Below are 21014 nucleotides of genomic sequence, written 5' to 3' on the forward strand. Positions count from 1 at the left end.
AAGGCACTTGAAATACCCTGTAACACATAGTTCAATTAAACCAATCATACAATGATATTTTTCTACAAGCACTTAAACTAACAACTTATGAATCCTATGCAGACTATTTCAACCTTTTGTGTTCCAGACCAAGGTAGAAGAAAGAGCCAAAGGCAAAAAGGACATTTCACCGTGCTCCTCTCTCCTCAAAAGCTAGAAACGGATATTTTATTAGGCGGAGTGTCTAGCAATAAAATTGCCAAAAGCCAGAGTGTCCTCCAGCAAATCGGTCTATTTTGGGAGCAGAGGGTGGTCACTTTCAGTGTCCAGCAACCAATTTTACCTTTTTTTTATTTGGTTATATAGAAACATGTCGTGTTAGTGTGCGATGCGACGCGAGTTGAGTCGAGGGATCCAAATCCCTGACCTGCAGGCTGCAGCTAGCTAGCTAAGATTGAAGCGTTGGACTTCGATTATGAAACAAAACACACATTAGAGCAAGGTCAATAATAGAGCTAAGTGCTTAGCTATAAGCCAAGTTATAAGAGCCAAGCTATACAATAGTTAGTCTTCTATTTGTCTATAAAATTTCTTTATTATTATATGTCTTTATTCTCTTCCCTATTCCTTCTCACATACATCTTTATTGGGACCCACTACTGCATATTCTTCCGTGTCCAAACTTGGTACTTGCATGGGAGCCAAGCTCTCTTCTGTCTCCTTCCTTCTCTCTTCTCTTCCATATCAGCAAAAATATTAGTTAGCTTGACTATAAGCCAATTATTGTACTTGCTCTTGCTACTATAAAATAAATCGCAGGAGGTCAAGATGCATGCATCCAACAGATGTGATTTAGCAGTTAGTCAGCATTTCATTCATTCGTCGGGACGGATCGGAATAAAGTCAAGATTCAAATAACGACAATTATTATGTATGCTGATCAACGTATATAAAATATATAAATGCTTAGTAAGTACGGTTGTGAAAATGATAAAGAAAAAAAACACTGGAGTCAACCTGCTATACGGATGATGAATACTCCTGTATACTCCGTCCATAAAAAAAAATGCAATTCTTATTTTTGGAAGAGTAAGTTTAACTAAATTTATACAAATATTTATTAATATTTAAGATACCGAATAAGTATCGTTATGTTGACGACATTATATTGATGACATAAAAATGATATTTTTGTATAAACTTGATCAAACTTATAAAAGCAACCGATATTGTTAGCTTAATTAAAGTCACAAGACCCAACCGACGGACACCTGCACATGCATGGATGAGCTGTGTCTCGTAGCAGCCGGGCTGACGCGGACGGACCCGTCGGGCCCGTCCCGTACGTAGGCGTTGAAGGTGCGACTGGAATTCTGATTCTGAATTCAATCCTTCCTTCAACCGTCCGTCTCCTAATAATCCCAGGACATTCCATCCGCCGTCAGGTGCTGTTTAGCAATAGGCCAATAGCTCCAGCTCCTCTCCACTCTTGTGAGGTTTTTAGGAACTCCTCAGATGAATTATCTCATTCGGCACAAAATAGCTCCTAAAGTTGGTAAAGTTATGCCAAACAATGCCTTATAATAGTACACGCGCAATGCGCTTCGTACTTGTATTGATTGTGCATTGTATACCCATGAACACTTTGGGTTCAAGGTTTAAAATTGCAGACTATACCAAATAGCGGCATTTTTTTCAATCATGTATACTACTTAATTTCTGTGCTGTCACGTGCATCGGCTGTCCACGACGCATATATAAAGACATCCCGATGGGGTTTCGAGAGGGCTTCAAGAGCTCCCTACACTGCCTTATATATAGCACTAGCTGCTAGGGGTTGCCGGGTTAGGTTAATGACTCCCGATTGTGGTAGATACACTATTGCATACAATCAGATCCTGACTCGACGACGGGCTTCTTTGACGTGCACACTTGTGGCAATGGCAGCCAACAAAGATGGACGAATTCGAGCGCCGGCGTGACGGCGCGGATGAAGAACCGCGTGGTCAGTGCGTCGGTCAGTCACTCAAGTTGTTTTCTTTCTTTCTTTCTCTCTGATGAAATGAAAGAGAGAGACTAAGGGAAGAACAAGTCGCTGTTGTGTTGGAGTGCAATGCAAGTGCAACGGGTCCGTCCGATCCGACAGGTAGACGACGGACCCTGCTCTGCTCCTTTGCTGCCAAAGTGCATGCGCGTGCGTGCTCTGCTCTGCCCTGCTGCAACTGAGTGAATGCGTGCGCAGTGAGCTGCGTCGTCGTCCCTGCTCCTGCTCCTGCTCCTACTCCTACTACTGTTATATTATGTATTTTGGTACTCGCGTGGACTTTTTATCAGAACGGAGATAGAGTACTCCTAGGAGATTCAGAGAAAGCGACGGACAGACGCGGTTTTACCAGCGACAGCGAGCAAAGACAAGAAGCTCGTCGATCGGTGGCGGTCGATCGGGGCAGGAGACGTCGACGTCGACGTCGACGTCGGACTCGGTCCGCGGCTCGCGGCCCTGACTTGTCTCCTCCTCCGGTTCGCCCCCTCTGCGGCTGCGGCTGCATAGCATAGCGTCTGCGTGCGTGCGGTGCTCCGTGGACTGTGTTGTTTCCAGCGGCTACCGGCTAGCGGCTTGCATGCTATATATACACAAATCCTCCGTCCTTCCCTTCCAAACTTCCAACCCCCCAAAAGCTCCGACCGAGCTGCTAGTGCTATGACTCTGCGGTCACTGGACCACCCAAAGCTCCTGCAGGCGACGAGCCCTACTACTAGTAGTAGCAGGGACCATCATCGTCTCATCAGCAGTCTCAGCGTCGTCGACGACATGCTCCCGCGGTCGCCCAAGCTGCTCAGGACCAACTCCTCCAAGAAGGTGCCGGCGGCCAGCAACCTGGAGCGGGCGCTGCTCAGCTTCAAGTCCTGGGAGGCCAGCGCCGGCGCCATCGACGACGCCAACAAGCCCGCCGCCGCCGTTCCGGTTCCGCCGGCGTCGCCCGTGCAGCGCCGCATCCACGGCGCCAGGCCGGGACGCCTGGCCCTCCACAGCCCGACCAGCGGCGGCGGCAGGCCGGCCATGGCTGCTGCCGACACCACCGTCGACGTCCTGCGGTCCCCGCTCCACGAGGCCGCCGCCACCCGGGTGCAGAAGATGTTCAAGGGCCACCGCACGCGCCGCACCCTGGCCGACTGCGCCATCGTCATCGAGGAGCTGTGGTGGAAGCTCTGCGACTCCGCCTCGCTCGACCGCACCTCCATCTCCTTCTTCACCGCCACCGCCGGCGGGGGCAAGCAGGAGACGGCGGCGTCGCGGTGGGTCAGGGCCGGCAAGCGAATCGCCAAGGTCGGAAAGGGACTCTCCAAGGACGACAAGGCGCAGAAGCTCGCGCTCCGCCATTGGCTCGAAGCAGTACGTCCGTCCTTCTTCAATTCCGTCCTCGTCGTCGTCTTCAGTATATAATGCATGCAACAAATGATGATAATTGCAGATCGACCCGCGGCATCGGTACGGGCACAACCTGCACCTCTACTACGACATCTGGTTCCAGAGCTCCAGCACGGAGCCATTCTTCTACTGGCTGGACATCGGAGGCGGCAGGGAGATCCATCACCCCAGCTGCCCCAGGACCAAGCTCAACTCGCAGCTCGTCATGTACCTGGGAATGGTGCGTCGTCGTTGCTGCCTACGAATTCATGAAGTTTCCTCCCCTTTCTTTGGTTTCGCCAGCCGGCCGGCCGCTGACTGACTGAAACGAATAATGGCATCCATTCAGAACGAGCGGGCGGCGTACCAAGTGGTGGTTGAGGACGGGAGGCTGACGTACCTGCAGACCGGGCTGCCCGTCAACACCACCGACGAGTCCAAATGGATCTTCGTGCTCAGCACCACCAGGTCGCTCTACGTCGGGCAGAAGCGCAAGGGCCAGTTCCAGCACTCGAGCTTCCTCGCCGGCGGCGCCACGTCCGCCGCGGGCAGGCTCGTCGCAAAGGACGGCGTCCTCAAGGCCATCTGGCCCTACAGCGGCCACTACCTCCCCACCGAGGAGAACTTCAACGAGTTCATCGCCTTCCTGCAGGAGAACAAGGTGGATCTCACCGACGTCAAGAGGTGCTCCGTGGACGACGAGGAGTACCCGTCGCTGAAGCGGAAGCAGCAGAGCATAGCCGACGACGAGGAGAAGGAGGCCAAGCTGGAGGCGGAGCCGGCAGCAGCAGGCGCCGTGGATGCCAACGAGACCGGCAGCCGCGCGGTGGTGGCGAAATGGACGAGCGGCGCCGGCGCGCGCATCGGCTGCGTCCGGGACTACCCGGCGGAGCTGCAGAGCCGGGCGCTGGAGCAGGTCAACCTGTCGCCCAACAGGCCGGCGCCGCCGTGTCCGTGCCCGCCTCAGTCGCCGTGGGCAGGCAAGGCGCCCATCCCGTCGCCGCGTCCCAGCCCGCGCATCAGGCTGTCGCCGCGGGTGCAGTACATGGGCGTGCCCGCGGCGAGCCCGACCGGCCTGCGCCCGCCGCCGCTCAAGCAGCAGTGCCTCGGCCTCGGGCTCGGCATCCGCCCACCCACGGCGCACCTCACGCTGCCCGGCAACAAGAAAGGCAGCAAGGCCACCACCTCGTCACCAGCCAATCACTGACATCACATCATTCAGATGCAAACAGCAGTTTTGTTCTTGGCCTCGGAAGTAGTGCTCGCAGTAGATATATGGTTACATTACATACAGTAGCTGACTAGCAAGAGTTTTTTAGCTTTTTAATTACACTGATTCCTCCATTTCTTTGTAATGCTCGTTGGTTTGTTCAAAATTAACCTGACCTGAAATCACTGCACAGCATAGAGCCACAGACTGGATTTTTGTTGATCGTCTAAACGGGCTTGTTTAGTTGGGTGAAGTTTAGGATTTTGGCTATCGTAGCACTTTCGTTTTTATTTGGCAATTAGTATTTAATTATGGACTAATTAGGCTCAAAACGTTTGTCTCGCGATTTCCAACCAAACTGTACAATTAGTTTTTTTTCGTCTACATTTAATGCTCTATGCACGTATCGCAAGATTCGATGTGATGGCCACTGTAGCTTTTGGAACTAAGGGCGCGTTTAGATCCAAAAAAAAAATTTGGGTTTTGGCTACTGTAGCACTTTCGTTTGTATTTGGCAATTAGTGTCTAATTATGGACTAATTAGGTTCGAAAGTTTCGTCTCGCGATTTCTCACCCAACTGTGCAATTAGTTTTTTTTTCGTCTACATTTAATACTCCATGCATGTGCCGCAAGATTTGATGTGACGGGTACTGCGTAAAAAATTTTGGAATCTAAACACGCCCTAAACAAGCCAAGTGAAAGAAAGAAACAAACCTCAAATCACTGACGACTGTGAACTTCACGCGCAGACTCTGAATGGATTTCATTGATCGTCTGAACTGAAAGAAAGACAGACAGACAGAAAGAAAGAAAGAGTCATACTGGTCAGCCGAGACTGACAAGGACAGCACTGCTACGCCTCTTTGAACTGAACCAAAGAATGAATGAAAAAGAAAAACCAGCAAGGCAGGTAGCCTCGAATGGAATGAGACTGTTCATCTTCTTCTTCTCTCCGAGTGAAGGCACGCGCTGTCACGTTAGACCCGTCTGGAATTGCGAACAACGCCAGGCGACTTGACAAAAGCTGAGCTTCTCTTTTGACCAACACCTTTTGTATACTAACGTCCCTTTAAGACGCAGGAATTTCAGACAAGAATTTTTCACAGAAATCACAAATCAGCCCATTTTAGAACTGTCGAACTGGTTTTGTGAGAACTGTTGAACCGGTTTTGAGTGCACACTTGGCATTCGTGTACTTAATGCCCTTAGTTTTCATTTCAGCCAAAAATCTCTTTTATTGGTACATGATCCTTATAGTCGACAGTTTTTAATGGCAGGCAGGCGAACGTGTTCGTTGACAGACAGACATCTCGCCCGTCAGCGTCTGTGTTACCTATCCAGGCTATTCTCAAGGCACGTGCCTCCGCGGTCAAGGGCTCTTAGATTTTTGGTCCCGTGCAAAACATTTGAATCAGACAGGGACTTTGCTTCACTTTCTGTGACGGCACACGTAGCCGCTGCACTGCTAGTACTTGGTCTTCTTACCCAGGGCCAGGCCAGGCCTTGCCTCGCCTCTTCACCGCTTGCACTTGGTTTGGTCTGGCTTCGGTCATTGCCAAACGCCAGCGCAGCATATTTCACCAGCAAATTACTAGGTAACCTCGAGGAAAGTACCTGGTTACTGCAATTGACAAAACCGTCGCCAATCCATAACCAACCATCAGCCTGTTCGCTTGATCGTATTTGATTTATAAGCCATAGCTTATCAACCAATGAACAATATTTTTCTCTTACACCAAATCAATCAACGGTATTTTCAGCCATAACTTATAAGCCAAACAAGCCCAAACGAAAGACAGCATGTCAAAACGTGGACGTACACGATCCCGTCAAAAACAAAAGCATGCACGTCTTCATGCAGCATTCAGATGAAACTGGTTTTTGGTCGCCAGCAGCTGTTCAAACCTGCGACCACATCGCACAAAACTACGACAGGTGGAACAACAACGAGCTCACATCTGTCACGAGCAGCATAACATCTCAGAGACGGAGTCAAAAACATATATAGCAGTTGAGGAATCTGGAGTTACATGAGAGAGCAGGCACGATAAACCTCTCCCAAATGTTCTACCAAAGCAGCACGCACATCACATCAAATGTGAACCTCAAGAAATCCCTCTCAAAATAAACCATCGTTCACAGGACGCGGCACCCTTCCGTTACGCACAATCAAAGAAATGACAACATGTACAACGGAGGCTAAGCATAGCCATTGACACAGTTTCTAAGAGCCGTCGCCCAGACTGCACTTCAGGCTCACTCACCCAAACCTCTTATTATCCAGCCGCCCTTGGTACTTCCATCTCGGTGAGATCTTGACAGATGGGAGCATCCTATGGGGGTGGGTGGGGGGGGGGGGGGGGGGGGGGGGGGGGGGGGGGGGCAGCACACCGACGATGCACCCTGTCAGGTCCCAAACAGATGAGATGCTAATAGTGAACCCTGTCATCGCCGTCGAAGTTTAGGCCCTGCATGCCCCTAATGGTAGACTCGTAGTTCTTCGGGTTAGATGAGTGGCGCCTGCTGGAAGACGAGCGCTTGCCGTCCGAGGAGTCAGGCATCTGCGGGCTCCACCGCGGGGCTCCAGACCTCTGGAATGCCCCTGGGCTTGCATCAGTGGTGCGGCTACGTGTTTGCTCCGCTTCAGTGCTTGGCTCTCGGCTACTAGAGACAGCAGGCCGCCTTGACGATCCGCTTGAACGTCCCAAAAAAGTCGAACTGGAGAACTACATGTCATTTAAGGGTCAGATAATACATGACAACTAACATACACAAACACTCCAGAATCCCCCCGCTTCTTCCTATCACAAAGCAGCACCAAACAACGTGAAAATATCAAACAGCTCACCACAGCATCTTTGGATGTCGATGTCTCAGGCCGAACAGGGGACTTCTGCTTGGCTAGGCTGCCTGCATTTATAACTACTGGTGGAGCCTGGCGTCGCGTTGGGTCCATATCTGACCACCCACTTCTCCTTCCCTCTTCAGTGCCTATTATACATGAATGCAGCGGGCAGTCAAGCAACTAAATAATCTAACCAACTGGCACATCGGCAACGCTTAAACTACATATAAACAAAATGGTCCCATAGATTCGTAATAGAATAGAATTGGCCAGCAAGAAAATTTATTCCATTACCAATTAATTGTTTTAAATATACAATGTGACTGATTTCAACCTTTCATTTCATTACAGTAATCTTGTAACTGAAACCCCTTTTAGAAGGCTGCTTCACAAATATATATATATATATATATATATATATATATATATATATATATATATATATATAACATATCTAAGTTTCTCGAAGTATCTGATATTCAATCTGCCAGACTAATTCACTGTGCGCTACTGCTACAAAAAAAAACTGGCAAATTAATGAAACATTGCATGAGATTTATCTTTTCAAAAAAGAAACAAGCAGCAAGAAACCATTCAAACTCTAACTTGTGATGGGCATACAGCACTATGCATGGATGGTATCAACTGCTAAATGAAAATTCTTGAGCATCAGACCTGAATGTCTATTGTTGTTTGCCACAGGAGCCATCCCAGAGCTCTGTCCTACTGCTGGAGCCTAAATAAGAAGGCATGAGCATAGTCAGAAAAAAAATATCCATGTGTGCGCCATTGAGGAAAGGTAGGAGGGTAATTTTATTCATTGTACTGACCATTGCACGTGGTGGAGCAGTGGTCATCTGTGCATGTTGGTACTTTAGAATGGTCCAGTCAAAAACATAATCAAACTGAAAGCCTGCCCAATGGATAACATAATTCCGAGTTAGCATTTTGCAACACTGAGAATCAAAAACACGGTTTATCATTAGATGAAATATTGGGCATATTAAACCAACCTTCCCGAATAAAAAGGTCTCTGAACAATCTCTTCAGGTATTGATAGTCCGGTGCATCTTCAAAACGTAGTGAGCGACAGTAATGGAAGTAAGAAGCAAACTCAGTAGGATATCCACGACAGAGGGCCTACAATTGGGGAAACACAATAAGAACATATACACCAAAGAAAGAAACACAGTTAGTAGAGAACAATGTGTGACCTCAGTTGAAGTAGCAATTTTCCTTTCGCTGATCTTTTCATACTTTTGTTTCTTGTTCCCAGCTTTCAGGCCCTGCCATGGAAGGCTGACAGTAGGCAAACAATGTGTTAACCCAGACATATCAGAAAATCAGAGATGAAACAGCGAATCAGGTTACAGTAAACAACCTTCCTCTCAAGAAGTACATCAGTACATATCCAAGAGATTCCATGTCATCCCTCCGGCTTTGTTCTGCGCGAAGACATCAACTATGATATCAAAATGAAATGTCATGGAAAGGTAAGAGAATTTTTTTCAGGAATCCAGAAACTGCATGCCTGGAAACTAACTACCACCCAATTGAATGAAACCTACCAATTCCAAGGTGGGTATTTACACTTGCATATCTTGCTGTTCCAGTCAAGTTCTTGTTCTCTCTGCAATTAAATGGACAAGACTGAAGGTTCAGATATTTTAAATTGAGGTGCTGTCTGAAATCACGCTAAGAGAAAGATTTTCCAGATATTTGAATTTCTAGTGGTACGTGGAACAATATCAAACATGAGCATAAAATAACTACGGACCTACTGTGGCAGCATAAGAAACTGCAGCAGTAAAATATATTGTTGGTGATACTATGGAGCAAGTACAATTATTTTACAGTAAAAGTGAAAATAAATAAGATGTTGAACAGCAATTTCATGCAAATTTCTCATAGCATGCTTACCTGTATGGAATGTGCTGGTGTGTTGATGTATCTCTGTACTTCTTTGCAAGTCCAAAATCGATAACGTAAACCTATAAAGAGATTAAAAGCAATTATTAATGCGTGCACCTACTATTAAACCCACAAGTAAAGGTAGATTGAGGGAATATAACTAATCACCTGGTTTGCCCTTTTCCCAAGACCCATGAGAAAATTGTCTGGCTTAATATCTCTGTGCAAGAATGACTTCGAATGAACAAACTCAACTCGATTGATCTAGGAAAATAGAGGACATTAACATCATATACAATTAAATGAAAGCAGATGGGTTGAGCAGAAATATGCTTCATGGAAACTTGAACCTAAAATGAGAAAGTAAGCAAACAGAATAGTGAACCTAAAATGAGAAAGTAAGCAAACAGAATAGTGAACTAGTCATGCTTCAATGATGCAGCATACCATTTGATCAGCAAGCATCAAAACAGTTTTGAGGGACAGCTTCCTGTTACAAAAGCTAAAAAGATCTTCAAGGCTTGGTCCCAGTAAGTCCATAACCAAAACATTGTAATCACCCTCAACGCCAAACCACTTAACATTTGGAATTCCAGCTGCAGATGAAGAGAAAAATGAGAGTCAACACAAATTTTAAAAACAAACAGAGGGAATGAAGAGATAAAGAAGATAAAATAAGTGTGTGCATTACTTCCTCCTTGAAGTATTCTGTATAATTTCGACTCGTAAAGCAATTGAGGATGCTTCGTCTTAACATTTTCCTGGATAAAACATTAGGAGCAACAAGATTGTTATCCATCCACGTAGGAATCCGGTAGATGGAAACAATACAGATTACCCAAAAACAATGACACAAATTTCAATGCATTTGTACCAGGTAAGTTCATAGTTGCAGTGCTGTTAAAAGCTGTACTTAGAAGTCAAACAATGAATTATATCTTGAATGATGTAAATACATTCCATGTCTTCACAACAGGAATTTAAATGGGGCGGCTAAATAAAAGCTTCCCATGCAGCGTACTACAGAACACATTACCAAGCTGTTATCAAGTTATTATATTGACATATTGCAAACCTTGTGCTTTAGAAAAACGCATTAACAAGTGAGTTATGTGAGAAAGAGCTGCCAGTAAAACCAAAGCAATCGATTATTTTAACAAACAACAACAGAACATACAATTAGACCTGCGCAGCCTTAGATCCGTGCAGTCTGGCGATACTTATTTGCCGAGACAGCAGGGGCATCACCATAAATCGCAAAATTAGGGGAAAATACTGAGGAACTCACCAGTTTAATTGCGACCTCCTCGCTGGTCTGCACGTTGGTGCCTACACAATCACACAGACCCAGACAATAGCGGAAAGGGTAAAAAAACTTATCAGCAACTCGCCAAGATGGGAACTTTGGAACCAAAACAAAATCTTTTAGCATAATTGCGAACGAACCGAGGTAGATCTCCCCAAAGGAGCCGCTCCCCAGTTTGCGGCCGACGCGGAACCTGTTGCCGATGCGCGGCTCCATGGCTGTGGCGGCAGCTGTGGGCGCAGCCGCGTCGGTGGAGACGATCCCGGGAATTAGCAGAAGCAGACGGAACCTGCCATGAGGGAATCGAATGGATTCAGTCTGATGCTCCGGGGAGATTCGGGGTTAGGGCTCGAGTGGATCGAAGTGGGGGCGATTGGGGATTTCTGCTCTCCTTTTTTCCCCTTTCGTGCTGCTGGTGTCCTTATTTTCTCGAGCACGGCCCGGCTGCCTGGCTAAAAGGAGAAATTACTGAGAAATCGAGGTGTCGAACAGTAAGATGGCTAACGGAATGGCGTCGCGGTTTGGTCTGCCTTGGTGCCCCTCGTTTTCCTGTTCGTTTCGCTTTCCCCTCCTGCTCCTGCCCTGGGTCTCCTACCGCTACCTCATCGACTCGGAAACCAACTCAAAGTGACAAACAATAAATTGAAAAATTACTCCCTGTATATACAATTTATGACCTGTTTGAAACGCAGTAATTTCACAGGAATCAGTTCAATTTCACGGAAAAAACACAGGAACATAAAAAAAATCCCCGCGTTCCAAATAGGCCCTTAGGGTTGTTAACCCGCAGCCCATCATTTAATGGGGAATCACATCACCCCTTCTTCCTCACCGCCCATGTCCTCGCCACCACTCAGTCAGCCTACTTGCAGGCCCTTCCCCTGCCGACATCGGCACGCGCCGGTTCCATCACCTCATCGCCGCCCCGACTCCTGCTGCCACGGCCTCGACACCACCCATCCCTAACAACTCACGATGCAGATGCACCTATCACTCACAGTCCTCTTGCCTTCTGCGATGATCTCGTCGCGCCGCTGGACCACGTCACACCACAATGTCATGGTGACTTCCCCCAAACCTTCTTCTGAAGCCATCAATGACCGGATTCCCCTCTAAACCCTATAACCTAACCCCTAACCCTAATCCGACGCCTGACTCTTCTTCTTCTTCTTTGTTGCGCTGGGCGGGAGTTAGGGTTGCCCAAGCATTTGATGGAGTTCATGATACAATTTTAGTAACTAGTAAGAAAATGAATTTTCGTTTCAAGAAGAAAATGGATACATCATGGAACAGTATATTTGTACTTACACTGTCCATCGAAGCTTCGTGAAGACGACTACTATGACATCCCAAAGCCTGTTCAAATCGGCGAGCAGTTTTGCCTTGATATGGCTTATCAATGGCCGAGACAAGTTACGAGAAAAGATGTAATAGGATAGTTCACCAAAACTACAGAGAGCGACGGTGTGGAGGTATGAACAACAAGCACATCTAGGAGTGCATGCTATCATTGATAGAGATGATAAAGAACCTTAAGGTGCTAGGAATCATATGTTAGGTTCTATTTAGAGTGGGTCTAGGGAATTGCATGACACATAATAACTATGAGGCTCCAAGTGGACAAACATTTATCGGCATATAATACCACTCATACCACAAATTCAAAAATGTTTCGTCATACTATCCGTAGCTTTAAACGCTCTTATAGATTCCATATGTTTTCTAGTGTGGAATCATCATGTCACTTCAAGATAGTAACAATGACTTAGGTATTTAGAGCGGTATTAGGGGATCTCATGACACCTAATACTTTTGGACCTCCAAGTGGCATAAGAACATACATGCAACAATCATTTGTCATTTTGTAGTTCCACTCACATCATAGTTGTAACAATGTTTCACTGTACTATCTGTAGGTTTAAATGATATTCCATATTCCATAAGATCCTTAGAATTACCATGGCACTTCAATGAAGACAACTTAGCTAAATTTGCTATTAAAATGAGTTAGATAGCATGTAAGTAAAAAAACCTTTATATTAAACAAATAATATTTCCTTGCATATAAATGTGGTCTAAGTTGGCCCTAGCAAAATGAGAAACCAAGTAAGAGAAAATGAGTGAAATTGCATATATTCTGTGTCACATGGTTTAGTATGTGTGGCAGAACAGCCCGATTTAGCATACTTTCGGAGGCACTTGTCTTCCATTAGACACTAAGTGCTCCGAAAGGGAACTAACTCGAGTCGTTCCATCGAGCGCACCCAACGGGAGAACTCGAACAATCCACATTTTTACTCCAGGATCCAATAACAAGTACAAGCTTACAATACTCCGTCCATTTCATACAACATAGAGTCTTAGAAATTATTTATTACAATACCAGAATTCAGAGTACGATAATTTAAACAACGAAAATAGAATAAACATCTAGCGATACGATATAAGGATTCATCTGTGCCCACCAGAGAAATCCTCCACACAAGTCCTAGCTTGTCAACCTGCAACAAGGGTAAAATAACCCTGAGTACACAATGTACTCGTAAGACTTACCCGACTAGGGAATATATTTCCCGACTCTCAAGGAATATGATAGGCTTTATAGCTTGTGGGTTTCTTGTTTGCGAAAAACAATACTAAGAGTGGGTCCTTAGATTATTAGCAACTATGTTTTATTCATTATCCAACCTTCTATGTAAGCACATGTTCTATAATTAAGCAAGGGTTGAGCAATCAGAGCCATCTTCCATCTTTTATATGCTAGTTCTTACTACGATGCCGAAGCGTAGTCAAGCCGTACCGTCACGTAGAAACGGCGATTCGCGAATCAATGTAGCCCAGCTAGGTACCCAAAAAAGACACGCCCTGCTCGCAACCTAAAAATTGTGCGAGCAGGACCAACCTACTAACCTCCTGTCATGGGGTCTAGGTCTCCGTCCAAACTGGGACTCCAAGTTCCCAACACCTGAGGCCCCGCCTCAGTGCGATACTTAGACCTCCACCCCATAATCCACCTATAACAGTCGGTCCGAAAAGAGCTGGAACCCATGATAAGAGAGGAGCAAGCCTTCCTGCTCCCATAAGCAAGTATGTGCCCGGGATAATAAGTCTGTGACTTGACCAGGATCCATGCCACGAACGGTCCTTAATTGACACGGACAGGGAAAACAGTGCAACCAAGCTATGCCCCGTGGCCACGGGACACACCCTGTCACACCCACCAATACCCATACCATATCCCTGCCCGGTCACCATTTTCCTTTCTCCCATTTTTATTATGAGACCATAATAATATTAAACACCTGTTGTGAGTAACGACAGGTTACTCACGCTACCGCTATCCTGAGCATAGCAGCTACTCGCCCTATACTAGTAGGACTCATAGGTAGATATCTTTATGCATGTAGTTTCCATAAAACGCCTGTAACGTAAATGCACATCATATATATATTCCTAGTGATTATTCAAAATAAGGGATTATGCACCGGGGCTTGTCTTGGGCAAGTGCAACGTCAGTGGTGTCAGTCACGGGCGGCTCCTAGAACTCCTCCGGCACGAAGATCTCCTTCTCGTACTCTTCGATCACCTCCTCGAACTCTTGTTCTCCCGCGGTCACGAACTCCACTAACTCATTATCTACGTGCATGAAATGACAATGCAAAGCTTAATAATATGACAACAGCAGCTCTACAATATTAATATGCCCACCGAGCTACTAAGCTGACTCTAATGGCTAAGGTGCTAGGCTACTCATTACTTCTCCAAAACATGTATCATCCTAGTCAAGTATTACTTAGCGACTATAGTGCATCCCCTTTATTTATTCATGTTTTAACATATGTAGTAAAACAAGGATAACTTAGCTACCCTATTTCTCAACCTAATCTAGGGCTATAAAAATGGCAGAGAGCACATAATAAAGTAATTAAGCCACTGTAAAAGTTTCATGGTCATAGCTATCACCAATTTGCTATAAGAATTCCTACAAATCCTATTCTAAATAATATTAAACGCTTTCAATTGCTTTAATAGACCTTAGCATCGACAAAGACATGTATAAACTAACCATACTATCAGGTAGGCAATATTTTTAGGAACTTAACAGGATTTATTTCACCATTTTTGGACATCTACATGATTTGATATGATTTTCCAAAGTTCCACTCTACCACATATTTAATAAGCCAATTTATTTTCTAAATAAAAAGAAAAAACGAATTCTTCGGCGTGGCCCACGAACGCGCCAACGCGGCCCGCCCATGCACGCCCCTGCGCGGCCCAAGACGCGGCCATGCACGCGTGAGACGGCCCGCAGCGGAGGAGCCCGCACGCGCCCCGTCGTTTAAGCAAAAACTCCCCCGCGAAACGACAGAATCAACCCGCAGTCCTATGTACTATTCCTACAGACCGCGACTTCGCAAGAACACCCTTCTAAACCTTCGCCCTCGCCACGCAGAGGTCCCCGACGCCTCCCCCGCCCACCGACGCGGCAGCCAGCGGCACCAGCCGACTACGTCGGCCAACTAGGACACCCTACTGCTTATCTAGGGAGTCGACTCTCACCTACGGGTCCTCGTGCACGGATGGGTGGCGGTTGGGAAGTCGGAGGCGCACTGGAATGGCTCCCCCGCGATGACGGCAATCTGCAACGGTGGCGGCGGTGTTCCGGTGAGCTGGGGCATCAAAGGAGTGGTAGGGGTGGCGGGTGAGCTCCAGTGACTCACCACGAACCCGGCTGGGGTGACGACTCGGCCAGAGACTCCCCGAATGACGCTGACCACGTGCGCCCGGATGGCACGGCGGCGCACCGCGACAGCACGACCGTGTCGGCGGAAGCTAGGAAGCGGTAGAGGTTCCGCGGTGGTGCGCGGGGAGGAGCGAGGGTTGTGGCGAGACTAGAGGCGCAACCAATTAGGCTCGAGATGAACAGCTAGGACTACCACGATGATGGCGGCCGAGCACGGCCTTAATGGCGCGGCGGGGCAAAAAACTCCAAATTGGGGTACTGAAGGGTCGAGATGGCGACTAGAGGGGGGATGAATAGTCTTTTCTAAAACTTAATTGCGTCGGCTAACCGATACAAATACGGAATTAAAACTATCGGTCTAGCCAAGACTATACCCCACTATATATGTTCACTAGCATCTTGCAAAGATAACATTTATGCAACAAAGGTGCCGGGCTAGTTAGAGCTCTCTTAATCAATGCTAGGAGCAAGGTCACACAAACCTATGCCTCTAGTACTTTTAAGCAACAAGGGAGCTCCTACACATGCTAGTAAGCAAAAGCACAAAGCTAACTAAGCTCACTAGCAATGCTCAATAACAAGACAACCAATGCCTAATTAGAGAGCGCAAATACTTAGCTACACAAACTAAGCAATGTGACTAACAAGGTTACTAAAACCAAATTAGTCATGCAAGGGAGCTACTTCTATGCTACACAAGCAAGAAGGTAATTAGCAAGCTACACAAGCTATCTAATTACAAGAGCAACTACACAAGCTTAATATGTATAAAAGTAATTGCAAGCTTATGTAATAGGGATGCAAACCAACGGGAAGAACAAGGTTGACACGATGATTTTTCTCCCGAGGTTCACGTGTTTGCCAACACGCTAGTCCCCGTTGTGTCGACCGCTCACTTGGTGATTCGGCGGCTAATTAGCATCACCTGCTAAGCCCGCACGTCGGGCGCCGCAAGAACCTACCCCTTGAGTGAGGGTAGCTCAATGACACGCTTTACTAGAGTTGCTCTTAGCGGCTCTCGCGGGGCGAGCACAATGCCCCTCACAAGCACTTCTCCGGAGCGCTGCACAAGCTTCTTGCGTGCTTCGACGGAGACCACCACCAAGCCGTCTAGGAGGTGGCAACCTCCAAGAGTAACAAGCACCACCGGCTTGCAACTCGATCACCTAGTGCCACTCGATGCAACCTCACGATGCAATCGCACTAGAATCGCTCACTCACACAATCGAATGATCACTATCAAGTATATGTGTGATGGAGGGCTCCCAAGCACTCACAAGCATGGACACTAAGTCCCTTGAGGTGCTCAGCATCAGCCATGGCCGAGGGCCACTTCTATTTATAGCCCCAAGGGCTAAACTAGCCGTTACCCCTTCACTGGGCAACGGTCGGGCCGACCGGACGCTCCGGTCGTGTTGACCGGACGCTGGACCTCAGCGTCCGGTCGCTCGCAGATGACCACGTGTCCCGATTCCAACGGTCACTTGACCTGACCGGACACTCCAGCTTCAACTGACCGGACGCTGGACCCTCAGCGTCCGGTCATTTCTAGTAAGCTCCCGAGCATGACCGGACGCGTCCAGTCGAACGCGATCGGACGCAGCACCAGCGTCCGGTCACTTTCCAGCAGCTGCTACACTCCACGTCAGCACGATCGGACGCAGGCAGACAGCGTCCGGTGCATCTGGATCCAGCGTCCGGTCACTTGACCGACGCTGGCATCTCCTCCATTTTCTTCACCCTTGCTCAAGTGTGCTAACCATAAGAATTTGCATCCGGCGCAATAGAAAATAGGTATTCCATTTTCCCGAAAGCGCCGAATCCCGCCGAACAAGCTCGGCGGGAGGGAGAGAGGGACCCAAACCCATCTCAACCCTGCAAACACCACTGCTTTTGTAAATGTGCCAACACCATCAAGTGTACACCACCATGTGTATGTATGTTAGCATTTTCACAATCATTTCCCAAAGGATGTTAGCCACTCAACTTGCCACGCCACTCGATCCTAGCGATAATGCAAAGTTAGATCACTCGAGTGGCACTAGATGACCGATATGCAAATAAGTTTGCCCCTCTTGATAGTACGGCCATCTATCCTAAACCCGATCATAAACTTCTCTACACACCTATGAGTGGTGAAATGAAATGCCCTAGGTTATACCTTTACCTTGCGCATTCCATTCCATCTCCTTCAATGTTGATGCAACACATGCACCAACACGATCAACAATGATATGATCCACTTCATATCATCACATGATCATATTGGTTCATCGATCTTGACTTTACTTGCTCTTCACCGTTGCCATCGTCCATCGGCGCCAAGTCTTGCTCAAGCTTCACCGCCACGCGGTCCATCACTCCAAAGCCTTCGACTTGCCCTTCACGCTTGCAACCGGTCCATCAAGCCAAGTCTTGTCTTGATCTTCTCCACCTTGATCACATGACTCAATGTCATGTCTCATGTGCATTTAAGCTCCTTCATCATCACATGTGTGAGCTTTGCAACATTTCCAAGCCATTTTCACCTTCATGGCATATGTTGCTCACACACATGTACCTATGGACTAATCACCTGTGTATCTCACATAAACACAATTAGTCCACCTAGGTTATCACTCAATTACCAAAACCAAACAAGGACCTTTCAGGTACGGTGGGGGTCGGCTCCGAGGACAGAGGGGTCGGCCAGGCGACCGACACCCAAACAAAGTCAAGGCCACGGTGAATTAGGCGTTGGCGGTCCCTCGCAGTTGGATTACGGAGGCGGCCCCGTCGGCCGTGGCAGGCAGAGGAAGAAATCAAACACCAAGTCCGTTCTCCGGTCACATCCACAGCAGGATGGGGTCGACGTGGTCGGCACGGTAGGAGCGGCTCGCGCGCTGGGCCAGACCACGACGTGCGCCCGCAGTCGACCGAGTTGTGTGGCGTGAGCGGCCAGCCGACCAGACAGCAGCGCAGCCGAGCAGGGCACGGATGCGACGTGCGCGCTGACCTCGGGCAGCACGGCTTCATCGCGCGCAATGTGGAGGGGACAACAGGACAGCGCGTGCAGGCGCACACGCAAACCTCCGAGAGGAGTTAGCAGCAGCCGCGGTGGTGGGACAATGTGCAGGGCGGCAGCGGCAGCAGGGCACCGTGGCCTAGGCGAGACCCGAGCTGGCCAGGGCGGCGACCGCGCGACGTGGGAGGGGAAAAGACGACAACGGGCAACGCGGTCCAACGGCCGGCTGTGGCCGACCTCGGCCAAGCCAGGGCGGACCGGCCCGACCAGACTGACAGCATGGCCAGACGCGCGGCATAGGGTGACCCCGCGAGGTGACCGCGCCCACGACGGCCTACGACCGAGCTGTTGCACACGCACGAATTTTAAAGCGCGCAAAACAACAAACTCGATGCAAACCAAACCCAACCACCTACACCATGCTATACTAGGTACATCCAGCTATCAACCTTGGCCACAACGTGTCACCACTCTTAAGCAAAATTCTACGGAATTAAATCGCCAACGTAGCACTGTCCGCAGCCTTGAAACGTAAAAAACGTCCTCCATGACGGGCTGATTTTCGTTGCACGTTCGATCCTCGAACTATTAGAACTGTCCGCTAGCAATAACGCCTCGCTACGATGAACGTTGCATCCTCATCTACAAAGTTCGTGCTTCGAACTATATTTAAGGTTCGCTCAAGCGTTCTATAGCATTTTTGCTCGATACAAATTCACGAACATTCAATCGAGATGACTTGCCAATTACAAACCAGATGTTACGATTTCAACCCTTTGCTTAGCCTACCATTACATGTAATAACATTTAAACATGATGCTCATGACATGTTTAGAGAGTGGTTAGGCGCAGTAACACCGAGAGTGTTACAGTATGGTCACAAGTAAGAGTTATATGCCTTTTCTGCCATTTCATTGTAGATGCCTTCAATATGTCTAATGATGGGACATCATCTGTCAAAAAATGACTACATGAGTGCGCCAAGTGGACTCGAGCTATGGTCTTCAACCCGATACAACCACTAGGTTGTGCTCTGATATTTGACCCAAATCTCAACTCAAATCGAAAAAACCAAGTCAACAACGTCGCCGTGCAAGCTCGAGATATGATGTTAGGCTTAGGCCCATGAAAAGATAAACTGATTCGGTGACCCAACCGACTCTAAGCATGGTGATGTTTGATAAAGTATAGCCTCCACAATACAAACATATTGCCCAAACATGCATAGATTGAGAGTTAAGATAGGTAATTGTTGGATTGGGGTTTTTTCCATCATGCCAAGAATAAGATTGGGGTGGTTTTACTAAACCGCTGGAGATGTTCTAATAGTAACTATCAGTTTAAAATGAATGATCTATAGCTAATAAAAAGTTATTAATAGACTTCTCCAAGCTAAATACTACTAACTATTAGAAGAAATCAAACGGGCTCAAATCATAGATTTGCTAGTTGCCCTGCTACTGTAAAACTATTAATTGGCTTTTCTCTTTAGCTACTACTCCATCAATTCCAAATTATAAGTCATTTCAAGAATCTTGAGGAGTCAAAGCATCTCAAGTTTGACCAAAATTATAGAGAAAACTATAAAGATTTGTGACATCAAATAGGTATACTATGAAAAATATAATTAATAAAGAATCTAATGATACTTAATTGGCATAATAAATGTTGTTATCTTATCGTATAAATTTGGTCAAACTTGAGATGCTTTGACTCTCCAAGATTCTTGGAATGACTTGTAATTTAGGATGGAGGAAGTAACTATTAACACTATTTCATCTGTGTTTTTGTGGAAACATATATGACATACTATCCACCTAGCACTCGAGCTGATGGCCACTACGTATGAATAGGAAAAGAAATATTCAAGCAAGTGGCTAGGGTTTCACTGGTCCGTACACCGACATACTCAATACGAAAAAAATTACCAGCTTGTGAACCACTTTCTGATGGCTATCTTAAAATTAATGTTGGCTATGTTTGATGTTGTTTCTGGTCATGCAGGCATCAGTGTCGTTATATGAGACTAGATCGAAGAGTGAATCTAATAGCTTGGAGGGTCGTCTTCCATGTGTGGGATGCTGAGGAGGTCGAATCTATGGCGTGCCGAGAGGGCTTACAACTTTGGGGCGAAGTGGTGCCGGAGAAAGTGCACACTTAAATCAGACTGTTTAAGTATGGCCATGCTTCTTCAACAACCATTTATTCAAAGATCGAGCCTACATCCAATCAGAGAGGCAACATAAGCCAAAGGTGTCTTCCAAGAACTCATTGCGAAGCATACGAGAAGAGAACAAAATGGTGTCCCCATGAACATGCGCAACTTGCAAAGCGAATTGTTCATGTTGCAGTGTGACGCGACATGGGGATGGCAATGGGTACCCGCGACCTAAAACCCGATGGGTTTTTACCCCATCAGGGTATATGTGCGGGTTAATTTATGTATCCATGATTTGTTAATAGGCAAAAATCCATACCTATTTGGTTTGTGGGTACGGCTATGGTTATGTTATACCTGAACTCATAAACCCATAGGTACATATATACCCGATATACATCTATAATTTAAAGCTATCTCTGAATCTGATGTACTCCAAAACAT

General features: G+C 47.1%; 1 protein-coding gene and 1 pseudogene across 1 annotated transcript; one reads left to right on the forward strand and one right to left on the reverse strand.

Annotated features, from left to right (window-relative positions):
* Nucleotides 1-11252, reverse strand: part of LOC136511587 (uncharacterized) — a 240639-nt pseudogene extending 229387 nt beyond the window's left edge.
* LOC136513457 (IQ domain-containing protein IQM1-like) lies at nt 2660-4746 on the forward strand. Its single transcript, XM_066507463.1, has 3 exons — nt 2660-3373; nt 3453-3629; nt 3738-4746. The coding sequence occupies exons 1-3, from the start codon at nt 2681-2683 to the stop codon at nt 4593-4595; spliced, it is 1728 nt and encodes a 575-aa protein (XP_066363560.1). The 5' UTR covers nt 2660-2680; the 3' UTR covers nt 4596-4746.
* Nucleotides 11253-21014: the final 9762 nt, after the last annotated feature.

Source organism: Miscanthus floridulus, chromosome 16, assembly GCF_019320115.1.
Source record: "Miscanthus floridulus cultivar M001 chromosome 16, ASM1932011v1, whole genome shotgun sequence".
NCBI classification, from domain to species: Eukaryota; Viridiplantae; Streptophyta; class Magnoliopsida; order Poales; family Poaceae; genus Miscanthus; species Miscanthus floridulus.

Coding starts and splice junctions, on each gene's coding strand:
- LOC136513457 (XM_066507463.1), top strand. CDS start 2,681: ATGACTCTGCGGTCACTGGACCACCCAAAGCTCCTGCAGGCGACGAGC. Junction 3,374..3,452: donor TCCGCCATTGGCTCGAAGCA/GTACGTCCGTCC, acceptor TGATAATTGCAG/ATCGACCCGCGGCATCGGTA. Junction 3,630..3,737: donor TCGTCATGTACCTGGGAATG/GTGCGTCGTCGT, acceptor GCATCCATTCAG/AACGAGCGGGCGGCGTACCA.